The sequence below is a fragment of the Pelophylax lessonae genome, assembly GCF_965119305.1.
Source record: "Pelophylax lessonae genome assembly, chromosome: 2".
Lineage (NCBI taxonomy): Eukaryota > Metazoa > Chordata > Amphibia > Anura > Ranidae > Pelophylax > Pelophylax lessonae.
In genome coordinates, this window is record NC_138769.1 from 276,371,522 (window position 1) to 276,390,199 (window position 18,678).

At 45.5% G+C, this 18,678-nt stretch overlaps 1 protein-coding gene across 4 annotated transcripts in view; it reads left to right on the top strand.

The window, feature by feature from the left end:
* Positions 1–18,678, top strand: part of TBC1D22B (TBC1 domain family member 22B) — a 780,346-nt gene that overhangs the window by 693,062 nt on the left and 68,606 nt on the right. For 3 of the 4 annotated variants that reach the window (XM_082245406.1, XM_082245407.1, XM_082245408.1), the window contains exon 12: positions 3,525–3,620. In XM_082245406.1, coding sequence (XP_082101532.1) covers positions 3,525–3,620 — 96 coding nt within the window. Of the gene's footprint in view, positions 1–3,524; positions 3,621–3,717; positions 3,896–18,678 lie in introns of those variants that run through there. The other variant, XM_082245409.1, reaches the window with a different exon arrangement.

The window sequence follows — 18,678 nt, forward strand, 5'->3', positions numbered from 1 at the left end:
CCGGAAAAGCTGCAAAAGTTGCAGAGGGCGATTCATTTGCTGTTATCCAGCAACCTGTCCTCTCTGCGGACTGGCATGTGAGTCTTAGGTCTGATGGTGTCGACCTTCAAGGCGGTTCCGTTTGCAAAGTTCCACACGAGACCCTTACGGTTGAGTCACAACAGAAGGACTGCTCTATTATGGTGGCTTCACTCGGTAGCACTACGCCAGGGAAAGTCCTTCCTTCCACTGTATTGGACTGTGGTAACTACAGACGCCAGCCTATCTGGCTGGGGAGGAGTCCTGGGGAAGCTTTGTGTCCAAGGGTCCTGGACAGTAGAAGAGTCCAGACTTTCGATCAATATTCTTGAACTCAGAGCGATAAATCTTTGCCTGAGTAAATGGACAAATTGTTTACAGGGTTGTCCAGTCCGGATTCAATCGGACAATGTCACGGCCGTGGCTTGCATCAATCATCAAGGGGATTCCAAGAGTGTCTTGGCCCAGGAGGTGGCCGAGATCCTAGAATGGGTGGAAAAGTTTGTTACAGCCCTTTCTGCAGTGCACATCCCAGGTGTGGAGAACCTCATGTGTTGGATCAGGGGGAGTGGTCCCTGCACCCGGAGGTGTTTTACCTCCTGTGTGTCTTGTGGGGGACACCCGATGTCGACATGTTTGCTTCTCGCCTCAACAAGAAGGTTCAGGGGTTTGTAGCCAGGTCGAGGGATCCTCTGGCTCCTCACTGGTGACTCCTTGGGGTCAGTACCGGCTGATCCATGCATTCCCTCCGCTGAAACTCCTGCAGAGGCTTCTGCGCAGAATAGAGGTGGAAGGGATTCTGGTCATTCTGGTATCTCCAGACTGGTCTCGCTGGTCTTGGTACGCAGATCTGGTAAGGTTGGTCGCCAATGCTCCTTTGAGACTCCCTCTCAGGGAAGATCTGCTGTCTCAAGGGCTGATCTTCCATGCTGCTTTACAGTCGCTGGCTTTAATGGCGTGGCTGTTAAAAGCCAGGATTTCAATATAGAGCTCTCTGACTCAATGATTCCTACATTGTTGAAGGCCAGAAAGTCTACTTCCAGGAAGATTTAGCATCATACGTGGAAATCATACAACTTATGGTGTGAATCTCTGAAGGTGCATCCTCGCCTTTTTTCGGTGGCTAGGATTTTGACCTTTCTTCAAAAAGGGGTTAAACAGCGGTTGGCATTGGGCACTATCAAAGGCCAAGTGTCGGCTTTGACTGTATTTTTCCAACGTCCTTTAGCTATGCATGCCTTGATTCGCACTTTTATACAAGGGATCTTAATTTGGTAATGACTGTTCTTCAAAAACCTCCTTTTGAGTACATTAGGGAGTTCACTCTGCTTACACTGTTTCAGAAGGTTGCCTTTTTGGTGGTTATTACTTCTGCCCGCAGAGTATCTGAATTGACGTCGCTGTCCTGCCAGATAAAGGTAGCCTGTGGATGTGGTGTATCTGGACTTTGCAAAGACCTTTGACACCGTTCCCCACAAACGCTTACTGTAAAAACTAAGGAATGTAGGTATGGACCATAGGGTGAGTACCTGGATAGAGAACTGGCTCCAGGGGAGAGTCCAGAGGGTGGTGATAAATGGGGAGTACTCGGATTGGGCGGGTATGGAAAGTGGGGTCCCCCAAGGTTCTGTCCTGGGACCAATCCTGTTTAATTTATTCATAAATGATCTAGAGGAGGGGATATCTCGTACAATCTCAGCATTTGTGGATGATACTAAACTAAGCATGCCAATATCTTCTATGCAGGATGTGGAAACCTTACAAGTGGACCTGAACAAAATAATGGGGTGGGCAACTACATGGCAGATGAGGTTTAATGTTGAAAAATGTAAAGTAATGCACTTGGGCGTCAGAAAGACGAAAGCAAGCTACTCACTGGGGGGGGGGGGGACCTCTGGGGGAGTCTAGGATGGAAAAGGACCTGGGGGTACTGGTGGACAACAGGCTTGGCAGTGGCATGCAATGCCAAGCCGCTGCAAGCAAAGCCAATGGAATACTGGCATGTATAAAAAAGGGGATTCACTCCAGAAATAAAGAGATTATTCTCCCATTCTATAAGACTCTGGTCCGGCCACATCTGGAGTATGCTGTCCAGTTCTGGGCACTGGTCCTCAGGAAGGATGTGCTGGAACTGGAGAGAGTCCAGAGAAGGGCAAAAAAAATAATTAGGGGAATGGAGGGCATCGGCTATGAGGAAAGACTACAAGCACTGAACTTATTCTCTCTGGAGAAGAGACGATTGAGGGGGGGATATGATATCAATGTACAAATACTGTACTGGTGATGACCCTAGCATAAGGAACAAACTTTTTAGAGAAAGGGAATATAAGAAGACACGTGGCCACTCACTAAAACTAGAGGAAAAACGGTTTAACCTTAAAATACGTAAGGGGTTCTTCACTGTCAGAGCAGCAAGGATGTGGAATTCTCTTCCACAAGCAGTCGTATCAGCAGGGAGCATCGATAGTTTCAAAAAACTATTAGTTTGGCACCTTAACGACCGCAACATACAGGGGTATTCAATGTACGGTTAACAGCAAACACACACACACATCATGGGTTGAACTGGATGGACTGATGTCTTTTTTCAACCTCACAAACTATGTAACTATGTAACTCCCTGTGTGTCCGCGTCCTCGTGAGCTCCACTAAGCCGTGACCATCTTCCTCTGCGTCAAGCTTCGCCCCCCCTCTAGTTTAAAATATTAGACTGTGTTTAATACCAAACATATCCCCTTTAATAATGGCATGCAATGAAGAATCTGCAGAAAACTATTGTGCTCAAAATTTTAAATGGGAGGGAGACCTGTTATAAAACTTTTCAATATACTATGTATATTGTATATCCTCAATGCTATTGTGGCCAGTGAGGGAACAACACTAGAAATACAGTAAATCTTTTTCTGCCCTTGTCTGGTAAGCCTGTAACTGGCAAGTTGTTTATTTTTTCACTTTACATTTCTTCTTACAAACTTTTTTTTTTTTTTTTATTTCTGTTACAAGGGCAACCAACACGACCTCTGTGTGACTTATAATATATATAACTAAATACATGCTCTTTATGGAGACATGTGGGGTCTATATTAGCTTCAAGGTTGCTGTGCCTGAAGTCTGACATCAAATCAACAAACCTGGAGTCGAACAGCTCTGATTTAGAAATGCTTTTAGCTCTGTTCTGAGCATTTCCAGGTTTAATAATAGTAGTGGGGATAAGAGAACTGCAGCTCTTCAGTCTCCTCCCAACACCAACTATCCATCCTGCTCATTCCTAGAGGAGCCTGTTGAGTGCTGGGGCTGGAAACATGCAGAAGTGATAACTTCTGGTAAACACGGGGAAGCTTCCTGTTTTATGTATGTTTACCCAAGCGTAAGCTTGGTTGTTTTGTGGCCTATCCAGGCCCAAGCCATCTTCATTTTGTAAAGTGTGTGTTTCTTTGATGGAAGAAAAATGGGTGCACACAAGCATGACTGCTAATTCATCAATTTTCCTTTTCTCCCTGCTTTAGGCAGAACCTGAAGGATTTTCCCATTTCCACCTTTATGTTTGTGCTGCATTTTTAATTAAATGGAGAAAAGAAATTCTTGATGAAGATGATTTTCAGGTATTGTTACACTTTATTGTTACACTTTATTACATATATGAAAATCCTGCTTAGAAGTAAGAGATAGCATAGTCTATTCACTCCTGTCTGTTTATAGGTTGCTGTTGTCATTGGTGCAAAAACATAACCACAGAAAAAAAAATTCTGCATACGAAGTCTGCCACAATGTAAGGGTCCTTTCACACGTGCTTTCCATTCTGGTTCACCTGTTGGCTTTTCAGGGGGACCTGATTGGAAGCTCCATGGAGTACAATGGGCAGGCTGATGTAAGCATATTTGTGTCCATTTGCAGCCACCTACCTCTTGGTCCATCCGGGTCCGGAAAAAAAAAACTGATAGGGACTGCATCCTTTTCTGTTTTTCCAAACCTAAAAGTGAAGAATCAGTTGTAGCCTGATGTAAATGGACACAAGTCAGTTTACATTTGGCCACCCAAAGAGCTATCACGGATGTGCCCGTGTCGGCTGTGTAAATGTGGACACAAACTGAATGGGCATGGAGGTCAAAATAACTGATATCTGTCTTGGTCAGCTCATTGGTGTTCCCCCGACTAGAAATAATGCTCTGCTAGATCTACTATGTACAAATACCACAGATCTAATCACAGATGTAAGATTATGGGATAACTTGGGAAATGGGAAGCGCAGGGTAATTACTTTCAATGTAAATCATAGCAAAAAGAGGCATGAGGGTAGTGCAAAAACACTATATTTCAAAAGAGCCAACTTCTTCTCTAAGCTGCGCTCCATACCACAAGATATTAAATGGGATCGAATTCTGGAAACTTTAAACAAAAAAAGGAGTATTTTAAGAACATATTAAGTAAAGGTATTCGCATTCCAATGGACAACATATATAAAAAAGCGAAGGTTGAACCTGGGTGGCTAAACTTAAACCTAAAAAGAATGTTAAGGCTGAGGGGTCAATGTTGTCATTCCCACATTAGAGGGATTGCAACAGAAAGTATAAGAGCACAAACAGGGAAGCTAAAATAGACTACGAGAGGCACATAGCAGAGGATAGTTAAAAAAAAAAAAAAAGTTTAAAATATATTAACCACTTAAGCCCCGGAGGATTTGGCTGCTCAAAGACCAGGGCCTATTTTGCGATTCGACACTATGTCACTTTAATGGACAATTGCGCGGTCGTGCGACGCTGTACCCAAATGAAATTGACGTCCTTTTTTTTTCCACAAACAGAGCTTTCTTCTGGTGGTATTTGATCACCTGTGCGATTTTTACTTTTTGCACTATAACCAAAAAAAGAGCGACAATTTTGAAAAAATAACTATTTCAAATATTTTTATATGAAATTCCCCCAAAAAAATGTAAAAATCTAAATTTTTTAACATTTTAGGCCAATTTGTTTTCTGCTACATATTTTTGGTAAAAAAAAAATCGCAATAAGCGTATTTTGATTGGTTTGCGCAAATGTTATTGCGTTTACTAACTACAGGAAAGATTTATGTCATTTTTATTGTTTTTTTTTTAACTAGCAATGTTGGCGATTTGCGATTTTTTTTTTTTGCGGGACTGCGACATTGCGGCGGACAGATTGGACCCTTGACTGACACTTTTGGGGGTACCAGTGACATTACTACAGTAACCAGTGCTATATATATATGCACTGTTACTGTAAAAATGACACTGGCAGGGAAGGGGTTAACTTTATTGGTGATCAGTGGGTTAAATGTATCCCTAGGGGCGTGATTCTAACTGTGGGGGGCGTGGCTTGTGATGTAACCACAGAGACATACGATCCTACATAGCAGGATCGTATAGTCTCTACAGTTACATCAGGGAGAATGACAGACGGCTGTGTTTACTTCAGGTGTTATTCAACCTTCAAAGAAAGTGATAGGTAAAGTTGAAGTACTCAGCACCACATCCCTACCAAATGTATAAAAGGTAAACCAAAAGAAGAAATAAATAGGATTTTAACCACTTTCTGCCCGTAGTCCATCATATGACGTCCTGGACTTTGAGTGGAGGTATCTAAATGATGCCTGCAACTGCCATGTTTTTAGCTGGAAAGGCTTTTTTTATTATTATTATTATTTTTTATCTCTGGTTTTCCAGCCTAGAGGAGACATGTGGGGTCTTATAGGTGCCGGATCTCTCTGTAAAGAGGAGCTGTCATGCCCTATTCCTATTACAAGGTATGTTTACATTCCTTGTAATAGGAATAAAAGTGAGCAAAAAAAAAAAATAAGAATTAGAGAAAGTGTAAAAAAATAAACAATAAAAAAAAAAAAAAAATTAAAGCGCCCTAACCCCTTTGTGCTCACACTCGCATATGTTAACAATGTTTAAACAACACACATGAGATATGGCGTAAACATTAGAGCGAGAGCAGGAATTCTAGCTCAATACTTCCTCTGTAACACTAAAGAGGTAACCTGAAATTTTTTACAGCGTAGCCTATAGAGATTTTTAAGTACCGAAGTTTGGTGCTATTCCACGAGTGTGCGCAACTTTAAAATGTGAGGTGTTAGGTATCTATTTACTCAGTGTTACACCGTCTTTCATATTATATAAAAAAAAATCACATGTTTGGGGGGTTTTAGTAATTTTCTAGCAAAAAAGGATGCTTTTTACATGTAGGACCAAAGTGTCAGACTAGGCCCAAATGAGAAGTGGTTACACCTTTTCTCAGAACAAACTAAACAAACCTTTTTTGTATAAAAGTCCACAAATTTTATTACAAAATGACTGTTAAAATATATTGAGGTATAAAACTCCTAAAAAAAAAACGAAATTGCGGTTAAAGCATAAACCATATTCAGCAAAACCGCCCCTTTTAGATCACTTAATATCATTAATGTACAACATCATGATTGATAACAAAATGACATGTATCTAGAAGGGGGTGAAGTATTGCAGTATTCCAATGCATTCTGCACTTATTCTATATATATATATATATATATATATATATACTAGACATTAAGCCCGTTAAAATGAACGGGCGCTAGAACATGTATATAATGATACAATGTGGCAGTATATGTCAGTGATATCATGTATGGTGCGGAGGTGTGGCGGTATAGGTCGGCGATATTCCGGGAAGTGCTGTGTCCGGCATGCCTGGTAGGGGGCGGTGCAGAGCCTGGCTCCTCCCCCAGATTGTAGACTGATTTCGGGTGTGCAGGCCGGGTCCTGCCAAAAACTCCAACCTGCTGAAATCTCCAACCACGTTATTTCCGGTGAGTGTACACTGGGAATAATTGGAGATTTCGAGCACTTGGTGTTTTCACACAACACCGGCAGCCTATACATCTGAGTACATGGTATAATTAGTGCAGATTCTTACACCGCCCGCTAGTAACCAAAAACATGGCCACCTCCAAGGCGGTGACAACTACCGGGCTGACTAAGAATCTGCACTAATTATACCATGTACTCGGATGTATAGGCGGCCGGTGTTGTGTGAAAACACCAATTGCTCGAAATCTCCAATTATTCCCAGTTCTCTCTCTCTCATCCCTCTCTCTCTCTCTCATCCCCCTCTCTCTCTCATCCCCCTCTCTCTCTCATCCCCCTCTCTCTCTCATCCCCCTCTCTCTCTCATCCCCCTCTCTCTCTCATCCCCCTCTCTCATCCCTCTCTCTCTCATCCCTCTCTCTCATCCCTCTCTCTCATCCCCCTCTCTCTCTCATCCCTCTCTCTCATCCCTCTCTCTCATCCCTCTCTCTCATCCCCCTCTCTCTCTCATCCCCCTCTCTCTCTCATCCCTCTCTCTCTCATCCCTCTCTCTCATCCCTCTCTCTCATCCCCCTCTCTCTCTCATCCCTCTCTCTCATCCCTCTCTCTCATCCCTCTCTCTCGTTCCTCTCTCTCGTTCCTCTCTCTCATCCCTCTCTCTCTCTCTCGTTCCTCTCTCTCTCTCCCTCTCGTCCCTCTCTCTCTCTCGTCCCTCTCTCTCTCTCTCTCGTCCCTCTCTCTCTCTCTCTCGTCCCTCTCTCGTCCCTCTCTCTCTCGTCCCTCTCTCGTCCCTCTCTCTCTCTCTCTCCCTCTCTCTCTCTCTCTCTCTCTCTCCCTCTCTCTCTCGTCCCTCCCTCTCTCTCTCGCCCCCCTCTCTCTCGTCCCCCTCTCTCTCTCTCTCTCTCTCGTCCCTCTCTCTCTCTCTCTCTCTCGTCCCTCTCTCTCGTCCCTCTCTCTCTCTCTCTCTCGTCCCCCTCTCTCTCTCTCTCTCTCTCTCTCTCTCTCTCTCTCTCTCGTCCCTCTCTCTCTCTCGTCCCTCTCTCTCTCGCTCCCTCTCTCTCTCTCATCCCACTCTCTCTCTCTCTCGTCCCTCTCTGCTCTCTCTCTCGTCCCTCTCTGCTCTCTCTCTCATCCCTCTCTGCTCTCTCTCTCATCCCTCTCTGCTCTCTCTCTCATCCCTCTCTGCTCTCTCTCTGCGGCTGATCCTCGGTGTAGTCTCCCTGTAGCGCCCCCCTCAGTGTGGTGCCACTAGCCGTCGCTCTCGGCACTCACCAGACGTGTCCGGTGCCCCGGTCATCCCACTGCCGGTCCTCGTTCAGGGTGTAGACCTTCACCCGCCGTAGGGTGGGCGCCCCGTGCAGGCCCGATCCCCGGGCTCTCCTTAAGGCTGCGGGCCGGCTGCAGTCTCTGCACTCCGGGGGGTGGCAGTCTCCACAGATCGGAACGCCAGCCAATCCTGAGGAGGAAGTGAAGTGGGCGGGGATCCGTGGGGCACATGCGCAGTAGCGCAATTCCACGGACACAGGGATGGACGCAGAGACACATGGGTTTTATTAATATAGATGAAAAAATTGAGTATTATGTTGTGTTTGTGTTCACTAAAATTCATTAAAGCGTATTTTTTCCAAACAATATTGACATGATAAATTGCAACATTCTCCATTTAATTTTTTGATACTTTGATTTTCAAAATTATATAATGTTGGGGGGGTTCTAGGTCATTTTCTAGCATAAAAATGCAGATTTTTATATGTATGAGGGAAATGTCATAACTGGTTGAGTTTAAGAAGTGGTTAAACAGTCGTTTTTGTGTAGTCATAGTTCATTGTCCTTACAACTGATGGGAGCTTTATACTTTGTGCTACAAAGTTTCCTTCTACTTCTGATATGTGGTGAACAGTGAAGGCAGCCCAGGGTAAAATTAAGAGTCCGATAAAGAGCTTCCTTAGAAAGAGAACTCAGAAATATCATCCACCCTCTCTCCATTCCACTCCATCCTGCAACCCCCCCACATCACCTCATCACATGACCCAGAGTCAGCTGGCGTGACGCCACTTCCTGCCACACATTTGATGTTGGGGGGTCTGTCTTGTCTTCCGGGTCAGCGTCATTTCCGGTGTCTTCTGTGGGCTCATCGCTTTTTGGCAGGAGTGTGATCGGGCGGCTCTGTGGGTGATATCTGTCCAGAACGGGAACGGAGTGTCCCCTGAGGAGGACCCTGCCGCCACCTTCCTGGCCCAGCAGGAGAGTGAGATCGCCAGCATCGAGAATGACGACGGCTTCAGTATTCTGGATAGCGGAGAGGTGCCAATGTCCCTGCACGACGGGGCTGTGGGGGATGGAGGGGGACAGGAGGTGTCATTATGGTTGACAGGATCGCCTCCCCCACACCTTGTCTGACATTGGGGGTCACTGTGATTGTCAGATATCACTTTATTGATGCGAACGCCAGCCAATCCTGAGGAGGAAGTTAAGTGGGCGGGGATCCGTGGGGCACATGCGCAGTAGCGCATTTCCACGGACACAGGGAAAGCGGACGCAGAGACACATGGGTTTAATTAATATAGATATATAAAATATCAAGCATAAATCATACAAAAGTACATAAGAATAAACAAAACATAAATTTACATAGGTGAATTCCACCAATTGACACCAATGGGGTATACGCAGATTTAGTAAATAATCTCACAATGTATGGCTTATGGCATGGAGGGCAAAAGATGAAACATATGTAAGAGCGACACACAAAGAGAAGGTCCAGGGAGCAATGCAAAGGGAGGGACTGGCACCTCTCAATGCTAAAATGTCAGGTGGCCAAAAACCTTAATAAGATGGTAAATAATGCAGTAAGCGAACAGAGACAGCTCCACAGAGATATATCTATGCACCAGGCATATGGTAGCTGACAGAGCAATGGGTATACATCAATTACCTGCATGACATGAGGCATCCCAAAAAAAAGTGAGGTAGAGACCGCCAATCCTTTCTCATATGCTTAACACACCTATAAAAGGTCGTCAAAAAAGGTCCCAATTGAAAATAGCGTCACCAGATCCCTACTAAGGATGACCATCAATAGATGCCCCAAGTATAAAGACATAGCTTTTATAATGATATAAAATTGCACAGCTCCAAACACCAGTGAGGAAATACCAGCCCATTCATACACATCTGCCAGGGATTAAATGGGAGAAAGATGGCGTTTTCTCTCCCCAACCACGCCGCTCACAGCTTCCTTACATCGGAAACAGGCAGCTCAGATGGATGTCACTGGAAATGTGCCGCTGGATACCGGGGACATAGGCAAAAAGACAAACCCCTCCACCACCACTCAAGGACACCCGGACCACAGGTGCAAAGAAAGGCAGCGCAGCCCACTCTGCCCCGAACAGCAGCCTCGAGGGGGCGCAGGGGAAACACCGCCCCCCCCTGCACAAACCAACCCATAATATTTTATCAAGCGCAATCGTATAAGAAAAATGTATGTTCAGAACCATCCTGTGGAAAAAAGGCAACATTACAAAAAAAAATAACATAAAAAAAACAATAAGAACCTAAGAAATATCACGCCCACAACTATAAATATTAAGGTTGGTTTACACATCCTAAACAGCATGCATAACTGGACTAACAGGCCCGCACATGGATGCCCGCTCTACAGATAGCTCCAATAGTAACGCCCATAAAAGTGCCACACATGTGGGATTACCAGATTCAAGTTTGTATAGACTGAACAATAAAAATAAAGAGAAAAACGTGGAACCTTGGGTCACAAATGTATTATAATTACAGAAAAGGTTTGAATTTTTTTTAATTCATTGACGAACACAGCTGCTTTTTCTTTATTTATGAGCAAACATGAGACTCAGCACCTCCTATGAGCAGTCATCCCTGGGCATAAAACCCCCTCTCTGCTCTAGGCTGGGGAGGAGTCCTGGGATTGGACTCGACTTGGGATCGCTGGATTCTGGAGGAAGCCCATCTGCCCATCCAGGTTCTGGTTCTGGATTCTTGAAGCGATCAGGGTGTCGCTGATACATTGGACCGATTGCCTAGAGCAGTGGTTCTTAACCTTGTTGGAGGTACTGAACCCCACCAGTTTCATATGCGCATTCACCGAACCCTTCTTAATTGGAAAAATAAAATGTGATTTTTTTTTCAAATTCAAAACATAGGTATATATTTAGGTATATATTTATACATAGGTGCACAAAATGAACAAAACCATTCTTCAACACAGCTGGTTTTATGAGTGTTTCACCAATGGTGTGTGGTTTGCCATGCTATGAGGATCGGTTGGTTGATGGGTACAGCTTAAGGAAGTGTTCTCTTGGTTTTGCCAGTGCTAGACTAGAATTGCTCAACATGGCATTGCAAATCATGCAGTTAGGACGCTGACTCCCATCACGTTCTGTTATACATGTGAATCCATATTGTACATATTCGTCCGACCACTTTCTTTTTTTGCTCGACATAGTATGAAGGGATTAATATTAAGAAAGAAATTATACGCCGTACCATCACGACAGTTACAATTCGACTACTGGGCACGCCAAGTTCCCTGCAGGACAGATAGGCCAAGCGATGTTGCGTGATCACCTGCAGCCAATGAGTGGGGCGTGTCATTATGAATCATAGGAGTCGGGTGTGTGTCTTGACCTCTGCCGAACCCACGAGACTGACTCACCGAACCCCTGGGGTTCGATCGAACCCAGGTTAAGAACCACTGGCCTAGAGTCTATAGATCAGGAACCTTTTGGGCAATGCTTTTGTGGTGGCATATGTCATTCACCCGGTAGGCACGAGAAGTGCAGCGATGGGTGGAGCGGTTCGTTCCAGCTCTGTCCGTCATGCACATGCAAGGTGTCAGAATCTGGCAAGAGGACTATCTCCGTCAGCAAAAGTTGGATCAGGGTGAGTGGTCCCTACACCCTGAGGTATCCCATCAGTTCTGTCTTCATTGAGGAATGCCGGACGTGGAACTACTTGCGTCTTGCCTCAACTGGAAGGTTCCCATGTTCATGGCAAGATCATTAGATCCTCTGGTGGATGCGCCATTGGCACCGTGGGAGTAGTACAATCTTATATACACCTTTCTGCTTCTCCGTCTTGTAAAGGAAATTTGTACATCCTCTATATTATTGTATTCTACGCTGCCTGGTAGCATTGTTTCGATAAGCTTCTGCAATGTCACAAGATTTATTTCCGTCCAGTGTTGCATTCATTTTTCACCAAGATCTTGTATTGATGGAAAAGCCTTCTCCACCACATCCCAAAGCTTTCTCAATTGGCTTAATTTCTGGACTCTGTGGTGGCCAATCCATGTGTGAAAATGTCTCATGCTCCTTGAACCACTCTTTCACAATTTGAGCCCAATGAATCCTGGCATTGTCATCTTGGAATATGCCCGTGCCATCAGGGAAGAAAAAAGCCATTGATGGAATAAGTTAGTCATTCAGGTAGTCAGCTGATCTCATTCTTTGGGCACATGCAGTAACTATCCAATAGGATAGTTACTGTATGCTTAGTTTAGTTAGTTGCTTAGTTAAATCCAAGTGGCAGCTTTTTCTCTGTCGCTCATTGACAGACGTAGTCTTCTTGATTCACAAGAACTGGGTTATGTTGTCTCCGCAGGAGCAGGACTAGGCAGAAAGAAAAAACGTTCTGGCTCCACCTTAGGGGCAGTCCCTGAGGGTATATCCTCCCTCTCTCTGCTACAAGGCATCAGTTTTTTTCTGTCTAGTCAGGAGTAAGGACCTAAGTTCCTTGCTGGGATCTTTTGGGTCCTGGCAAGATTTTTTCTTTAGAAAAAATATTTTTTAGGCAGTTTTCTCCAGTGTTTTTTTCCTGTGAGATCTTCAAGCAAATACGCCGGACTGGGCGACACTAGTGGTCACCCCAGCCGGCCTACGAGCGCGCGCAGACCATTGCATTGCGCTTGGTCGGCCGCGACACATTCAAGTAAGTATGCGGGGCCGGGCGACGGGCTGGATGTTGAGATCCAGTGGTCACCCCGGTTTCTGCCTACGAGCGCGTGCAGACCAGAGCTCCGCGCTGGGTCGGCCGCGACGGAGTCCCATTGGAGGGACTGACCTTGCGAGTTAAAAGTCTCGCTTGGACGCCAGGAACCAGAGAGTCGAGGCGTCCGGAGTGGTCCACAACCCCCCACCCCGGTGGAGAGGGTATTGTGAAGAGAGGGTGCCTGTCGGTTTGGTATGGAAACTTTTGTGTCCCGGGTGGAAGTGGCTTGTCAGGGACAGGGCGCAAGAAAGCGACCCCCGCCTAACCCCTTATTATCTGAAACTTCGGATTCAGACTCTGAGCCTATTTCTGCAGTTGCAGGTACTTCATCTGGGATTGGTGTCTCGGGTACTGTCTCTTCAGACAGTGAGGAGGATGTTTCGGCATCAGCCATAGCCCGAGAGGAAGCGTTGGTAAACGCACTCATGGTATCTGTTCAAGAAACCTTAAGATTACAGGGTATTCCGTCGGAAATAGCTGAAACTGAAATCCCTTTTGGGACTAAAAAACGCATGAAAGTGGCGAAGGTTTTTACATTGCCCAAATGTTTTGGCAATCCAATCAAAGAAGAATGGAGTCTGCCAAAACGCACCTCTGCTATTTCTAAACTCTATTTCTATTTCTATCCGTTTGAGGAAACCCTCATTAAGAAATGGACAGAACCACCTGTGGTGGATTCACCAATTGCTAGATTGAATAAAGCCACGGTTATTCCTTTAGAAGACGCCCCGTCTTTTAAAGATCCAGTGGATCGCAAGATAGAAGCTATGTCTCGCACCATGTTTTCCTTGATTGGATCAGCTTTCAGACCAATAATTGCTATTGGTCTGGTTTCGCAGACTGTAACTGAATGGACCAAGTGGTTACGCCGGGACTTAGAAGAGGTCCCTCAGGCGGTATCAGATTTGTTGGAACAAATGATACAGGGGTTACAGTTTGTGTGTGATGCGGCGTTAGACGCCACTCCATTATAGGCGCGAGCATCAGTTTCAGCAGTGGTTCTCAGGCGTACACTGTGGCTAAAAGGTTGGTTAGCCGACCAAGGTTCCAAAAAAGCATTAGCTAATATCCCCTTTTTAGGAGAGCGTCTATTTGGAGCCAACTTAGATGAGATCATTAAGGATCTCACGGGTGGAAAGAGCACCTTTTTACCGCAAAATGTTAAGGGTAAAGGAACTCGTCAAAGACGAGGGCCTTCTTTCTCTGCTCACAAAAAGTTTTTTCGTCCCGCGGGTGAAAAAATTAAGTCCTCCAAAGCTCCTTCAGGAGGCTTCAGGGGACGTTGGTCGGGCAAGCAAAAGCCCGCCCCCTCCAGACCTGAAGATAAATCGTCCAAAGCCTGAAGGTGCGCCCCCACCCATAATTGGGGTGGGGGGACGTCTTCGCCGGTTCCCGGATCCATGGCTTTCCAGAATCCCGGACAAGTGGGTTTGCGAAGTCATAAGGTCAGGGTACAAGATCGAGTTTCGATCTCTCCCACCGGCGCGATTCTTCCCTTCCAATATCCGGCTATCCCCGGATCGTTTAGAAGATCTGCGGAGAGCAGTCACGGATTTACTACAACAAGGAGTGGTAGTCCACGTTCCTTGGACAGAACGTTTTCAAGGGTTTTATTGAAACCTATTTACAATACCCAGGAAAGAGGGCAAAGTGCGTCCAATTCTGGACTTAAGGGCACTCAATTCCTTTCTCAACATAAGGAAATTCAAGATGGAATCCATTCGCACAGTAGCAGCCTTCCTGCATCCAGGGGATGTCCTAGCGTCCATAGACATCAAGGACGCCTATCTTCACATTCCCATTTTCGCAGGACATCAGCGGTTTCTACGCTTTTCCGTAGAAGAGAACCACTATCAGTTTGTGGCGTTACCTTTCGGTCTCGCCACGGCTCTTCGGGTCTTCACGAAGGTGTTGGCCCCAATGTTGGCACTACTGCGCCAAAGAGGCATATCGATTCTAGGTTACCTAGACGATCTCCTGCTTCATGCAGAGTCTCCTCAGACCCTGCTACAAAACATAGAAATTACTATAATTTCTTTACAGGAATTCGGGTGGCTGGTGAACCAGCAAAAGTCATTTCTGGTTCCCACCCAGAGGCTCGAATATCTGGGTCTAATTCTAGACACAGTCAGGTCAAGAGTTTTCCTTCCGGTAGGGAAACTCCGGAAGATTCAATCAGCAGTCCAGTTGTTACTATCCAACAGCTGGTCTTTTCTTCGAACTTGCATGAGGGTTCTGGGTTTGATGGTGGCTTCCTTCGAAGCAGTCCCATTTGCCCAGTCCCATACCCGAATTCTTCAGCAAGAGATTCTTCTCAGATGGAATCGGAATCCGGAATCCCTGGACAATCGGATCCGATTGAGCAAACAGACCAGAGAGTCTCTGGTCTGGTGGCTTCGGTCTCCGATGCTCAGCCAGGGAAAGTCATTTCTGCCAATATATTGGACGATAGTGACCACGGATGCCAGTCTATCCGGATGGGGAGGAATTCTCGGTCAGTTATCTGTCCAGGGACTTTGGTCCCTGGAAGAATCCAGGTTGCCGATAAATGTATTGGAACTGAGAGCGATCAAACTTTGTCTGATTCACTGGACCGAGCAGCTCCAGGGCAGCCCTGTTCGGATCCAGTCGGACAACGCCACGGCCGTGGCTTATGTCAATCACCAGGGGGGCACCAAGAGTGTCCGAGCGGCCAAAGAAGTGGCTTGCATTCTTCGCTGGGCGGAACGATTTGTTCCAGCTATCTCTGCGGTGTTCATTCCGGAGGTGGAGAATTGGCAGGCAGATTATCTCAGCCGTCAGACTCTGGATCAAGGGGAATGGTCCCTCCATCCAGAAGTTTTCCACCAGTTGTGCCTACGGTGGGGCACCCCGGATGTGGATCTGTTGGCATCACGATTCAACAGGAAAGTACAGAGATTCGTGGCTCGCTCCCGCGATCCTCTAGCAGAGACCGCAGATGCACTGATCGCCCCGTGGGGGCAATACCAGCTAATGTATGCCTTCCCTCCTCTCGGGTTACTGCCAAGACTTCTTCGCAGGATAGAGGAGGAAGGAATTCCAGTAATCCTGGTAGCTCCGGACTGGCCTCGCCGAGCTTGGTACGCCGACGTGGTCAGACTGGTGGCGGACGTCCCATGGAGACTTCCTCTCAGGGAGGACCTACTGTCTCAGGGACCGATCTTCCATCCTGCTTTACGATCGCTGGCTTTAACGGCCTGGCTATTGAGACCCAGGTGCTGAAGGACAAGGGATTGTCAGCTTCAGTTATTCCTACTCTAGTTAAAGCAAAGAAAGCGACTTCCAGAAAGATTTATCATCGTACATGGAAGTCCTACATTGCATGGTGTGAACCTCTGGGGTTCCGTCCACGGTCTTATTCGGTTAGCCGAATATTAGCTTTTCTGCAACAAGGGGTTGAGCAGAAACTGGCCTTGAGCACTATCAAGGGTCAGGTCTCAGCATTAGCTATCTTCTTTCAGAAGCCTTTGGCTACTCATTCCTTGGTGCGGAATTTCATCCAGGGGGTGCGACATCTGGCTCCGCCAGTGCGCGCGCCGTTACCACCCTGGGATCTTAATTTAGTATTGTCGGTTCTTCAGAAACCTCCCTTTGAAGATATTAGGGAGATTCCTCTACCTACGTTGTCCCAGAAGGTGGCCTTCTTGGTGGCTATCACTTCTGCATGCAGGGTGTCAGAACTGGCCGCTTTATCTTGTCGTTCCCCATATCTGGTGGTTCATAGAGATAAGGTGGTTCTTCGTCCGAATCCATCCTTCCTACCAAAAGTGGTTTCAGAATTTCATCTGAATGAAGAAATTGTATTACCTTCCGTGTCCTAAGCCCAGTCATCCTCGGGAGTTTGCTTTACACTCCTTGGATGTGGTCCGGGCGATCAGGGTATACTTGAAAACGACAGACTCGTTTCGCAAGACGGATTCACTTTTTGTGATCCCGGATGGACCCAAAAAGGGGTTGCCTGCATCTGCCGCGACCATTTCCAAATGGATCAGACAGACGGTGGTACAGGCTTATTCTATTAAGGGTCGGGAGCCCCCGTTCCCTGTTAAGGCGCACTCCACTCGGGCACTTAGTGCGTCATGGGCCTTTCGCCATCAGGCGTCAGTGGTCCAGGTGTGCAAGGCGGCTACCTGGTCGTCGGTGCATACCTTTACAAAACATTATAAAGTTGATGTAATGGCATCGTCTGATGCCTCGTTTGGACGCAAGGTTTTGCAGGCCGCCATTTGAGGAGACCAGTGGTCTGCCTCGAGGGTTTTTTTCCGTTGGAAATTTTCATTTGAGTCTCATTCTTTGTTTATAATGAGCCTTTAAAACTTCTAGTTTGGCACCGGTTGGGCCTTTTAGATTGGATTTTGATTTCGGTCAATCCCACCCCTCATTTGTGGCACTGCTTCTGGATGTCCCAGTTCTTGTGAATCAAGAAGACTACGTCTGTCAATGAGCGACAGAGAAAATCGGATTTTTGTAAGATCTTACCGTAAAATCCTTTTCTCTTAGCTCATTGACAGACGTAGTACCCACCCCTCTATTATTGAGTTGGGTTGGGTTAAATTCTCTGTTGCTGCTTTGTGACAGAACTGATGCCTTGTAGCAGAGAGAGGGAGGATATACCCTCAGGGACTGCCCCTAAGGTGGAGCCAGAACGTTTTTTCTTTCTGCCTAGTCCTGCTCCTGCGGAGACAACATAACCCAGTTCTTGTGAATCAAGAAGACTACGTCTGTCAATGAGCTAAGAGAAAAGGATTTTACGGTAAGATCTTACAAAAATCCGATTTTTTGGCCAGTCAGTGTATTTGCATGTATTGCACATTACATATTACTTTATTGTGCACACGACACTAATAATGTTTTCTTTACAGGTTTGCATTCCTCAGAGTCCTGATTAGAATTAGCCTACCTATGTTACGCCCCTTTTTGTCATAAAAGTACAATTGTAATAATAATGTGATACTTAGGTAATCGTGTATATAAGCCTTCGATTGCATCAAATAAAGGAGAGCAGTTATTTTGGAAAGATGTGGAGTGTATCTTTTTGTATCTGTTCCCTACTGCGGTAGTTATTAATTTGGAACCACTAATCAGTATGAGGATAGGAGTTGTCCTATATAATGTCCAGATGGCGAGCCTTGCCAAGGAGGGAATTTACAGGTGACCCTGAGAATCTGAAATGAGGCGCTTGAGGCGATCTGAGAATTTCTGGTAATCAGGATTACAGTAAATGGGATTAAAGGGAACAAAATAAGGAAAACAGATTTTAGGGAGGTAAAACTAACTTGAGCAGGGAAATAAGTTAAAAGAAGGTGAGAGAATGCTATGTATGTGTTGTGTACAAATGGGAAAAATGTAAGCGATTTTAGAGAGATAATTGTGTATATGTGTGAATGCTGGAATTCTTAGTTCTACATCTTGTATGTGTCATGTTAGCTGTGTGCAGATGTGATCCTCTACTTTGCCCCGCTCGCGTTTCTCTTTCTCATAAAAGGAATATACTAGAATGAGACATTAGTGATATCTGGAAAGGTCACCCATGATATGTGATCAAAGTATTTTTGAATCTGTTTTCCAAACAGAATGGTAAAATAAAAGTTAAATTAAGAAAAGTGCACACAGAATAGAAAAACACATATTAAATATCTTTTGATAGTGAAAACCGTGCATTAAAAAAAAAAAAAGAGGGGAAATTAGGTAAAACGTAAGGAGATATTTCTGTGGGAAAATATTTGAATTAGGGTGTGAAATTGAGATTATCACTCGAGTATTAATTTCTGATGTGATAATTTTATTAATGACATAAATATATTTTAATT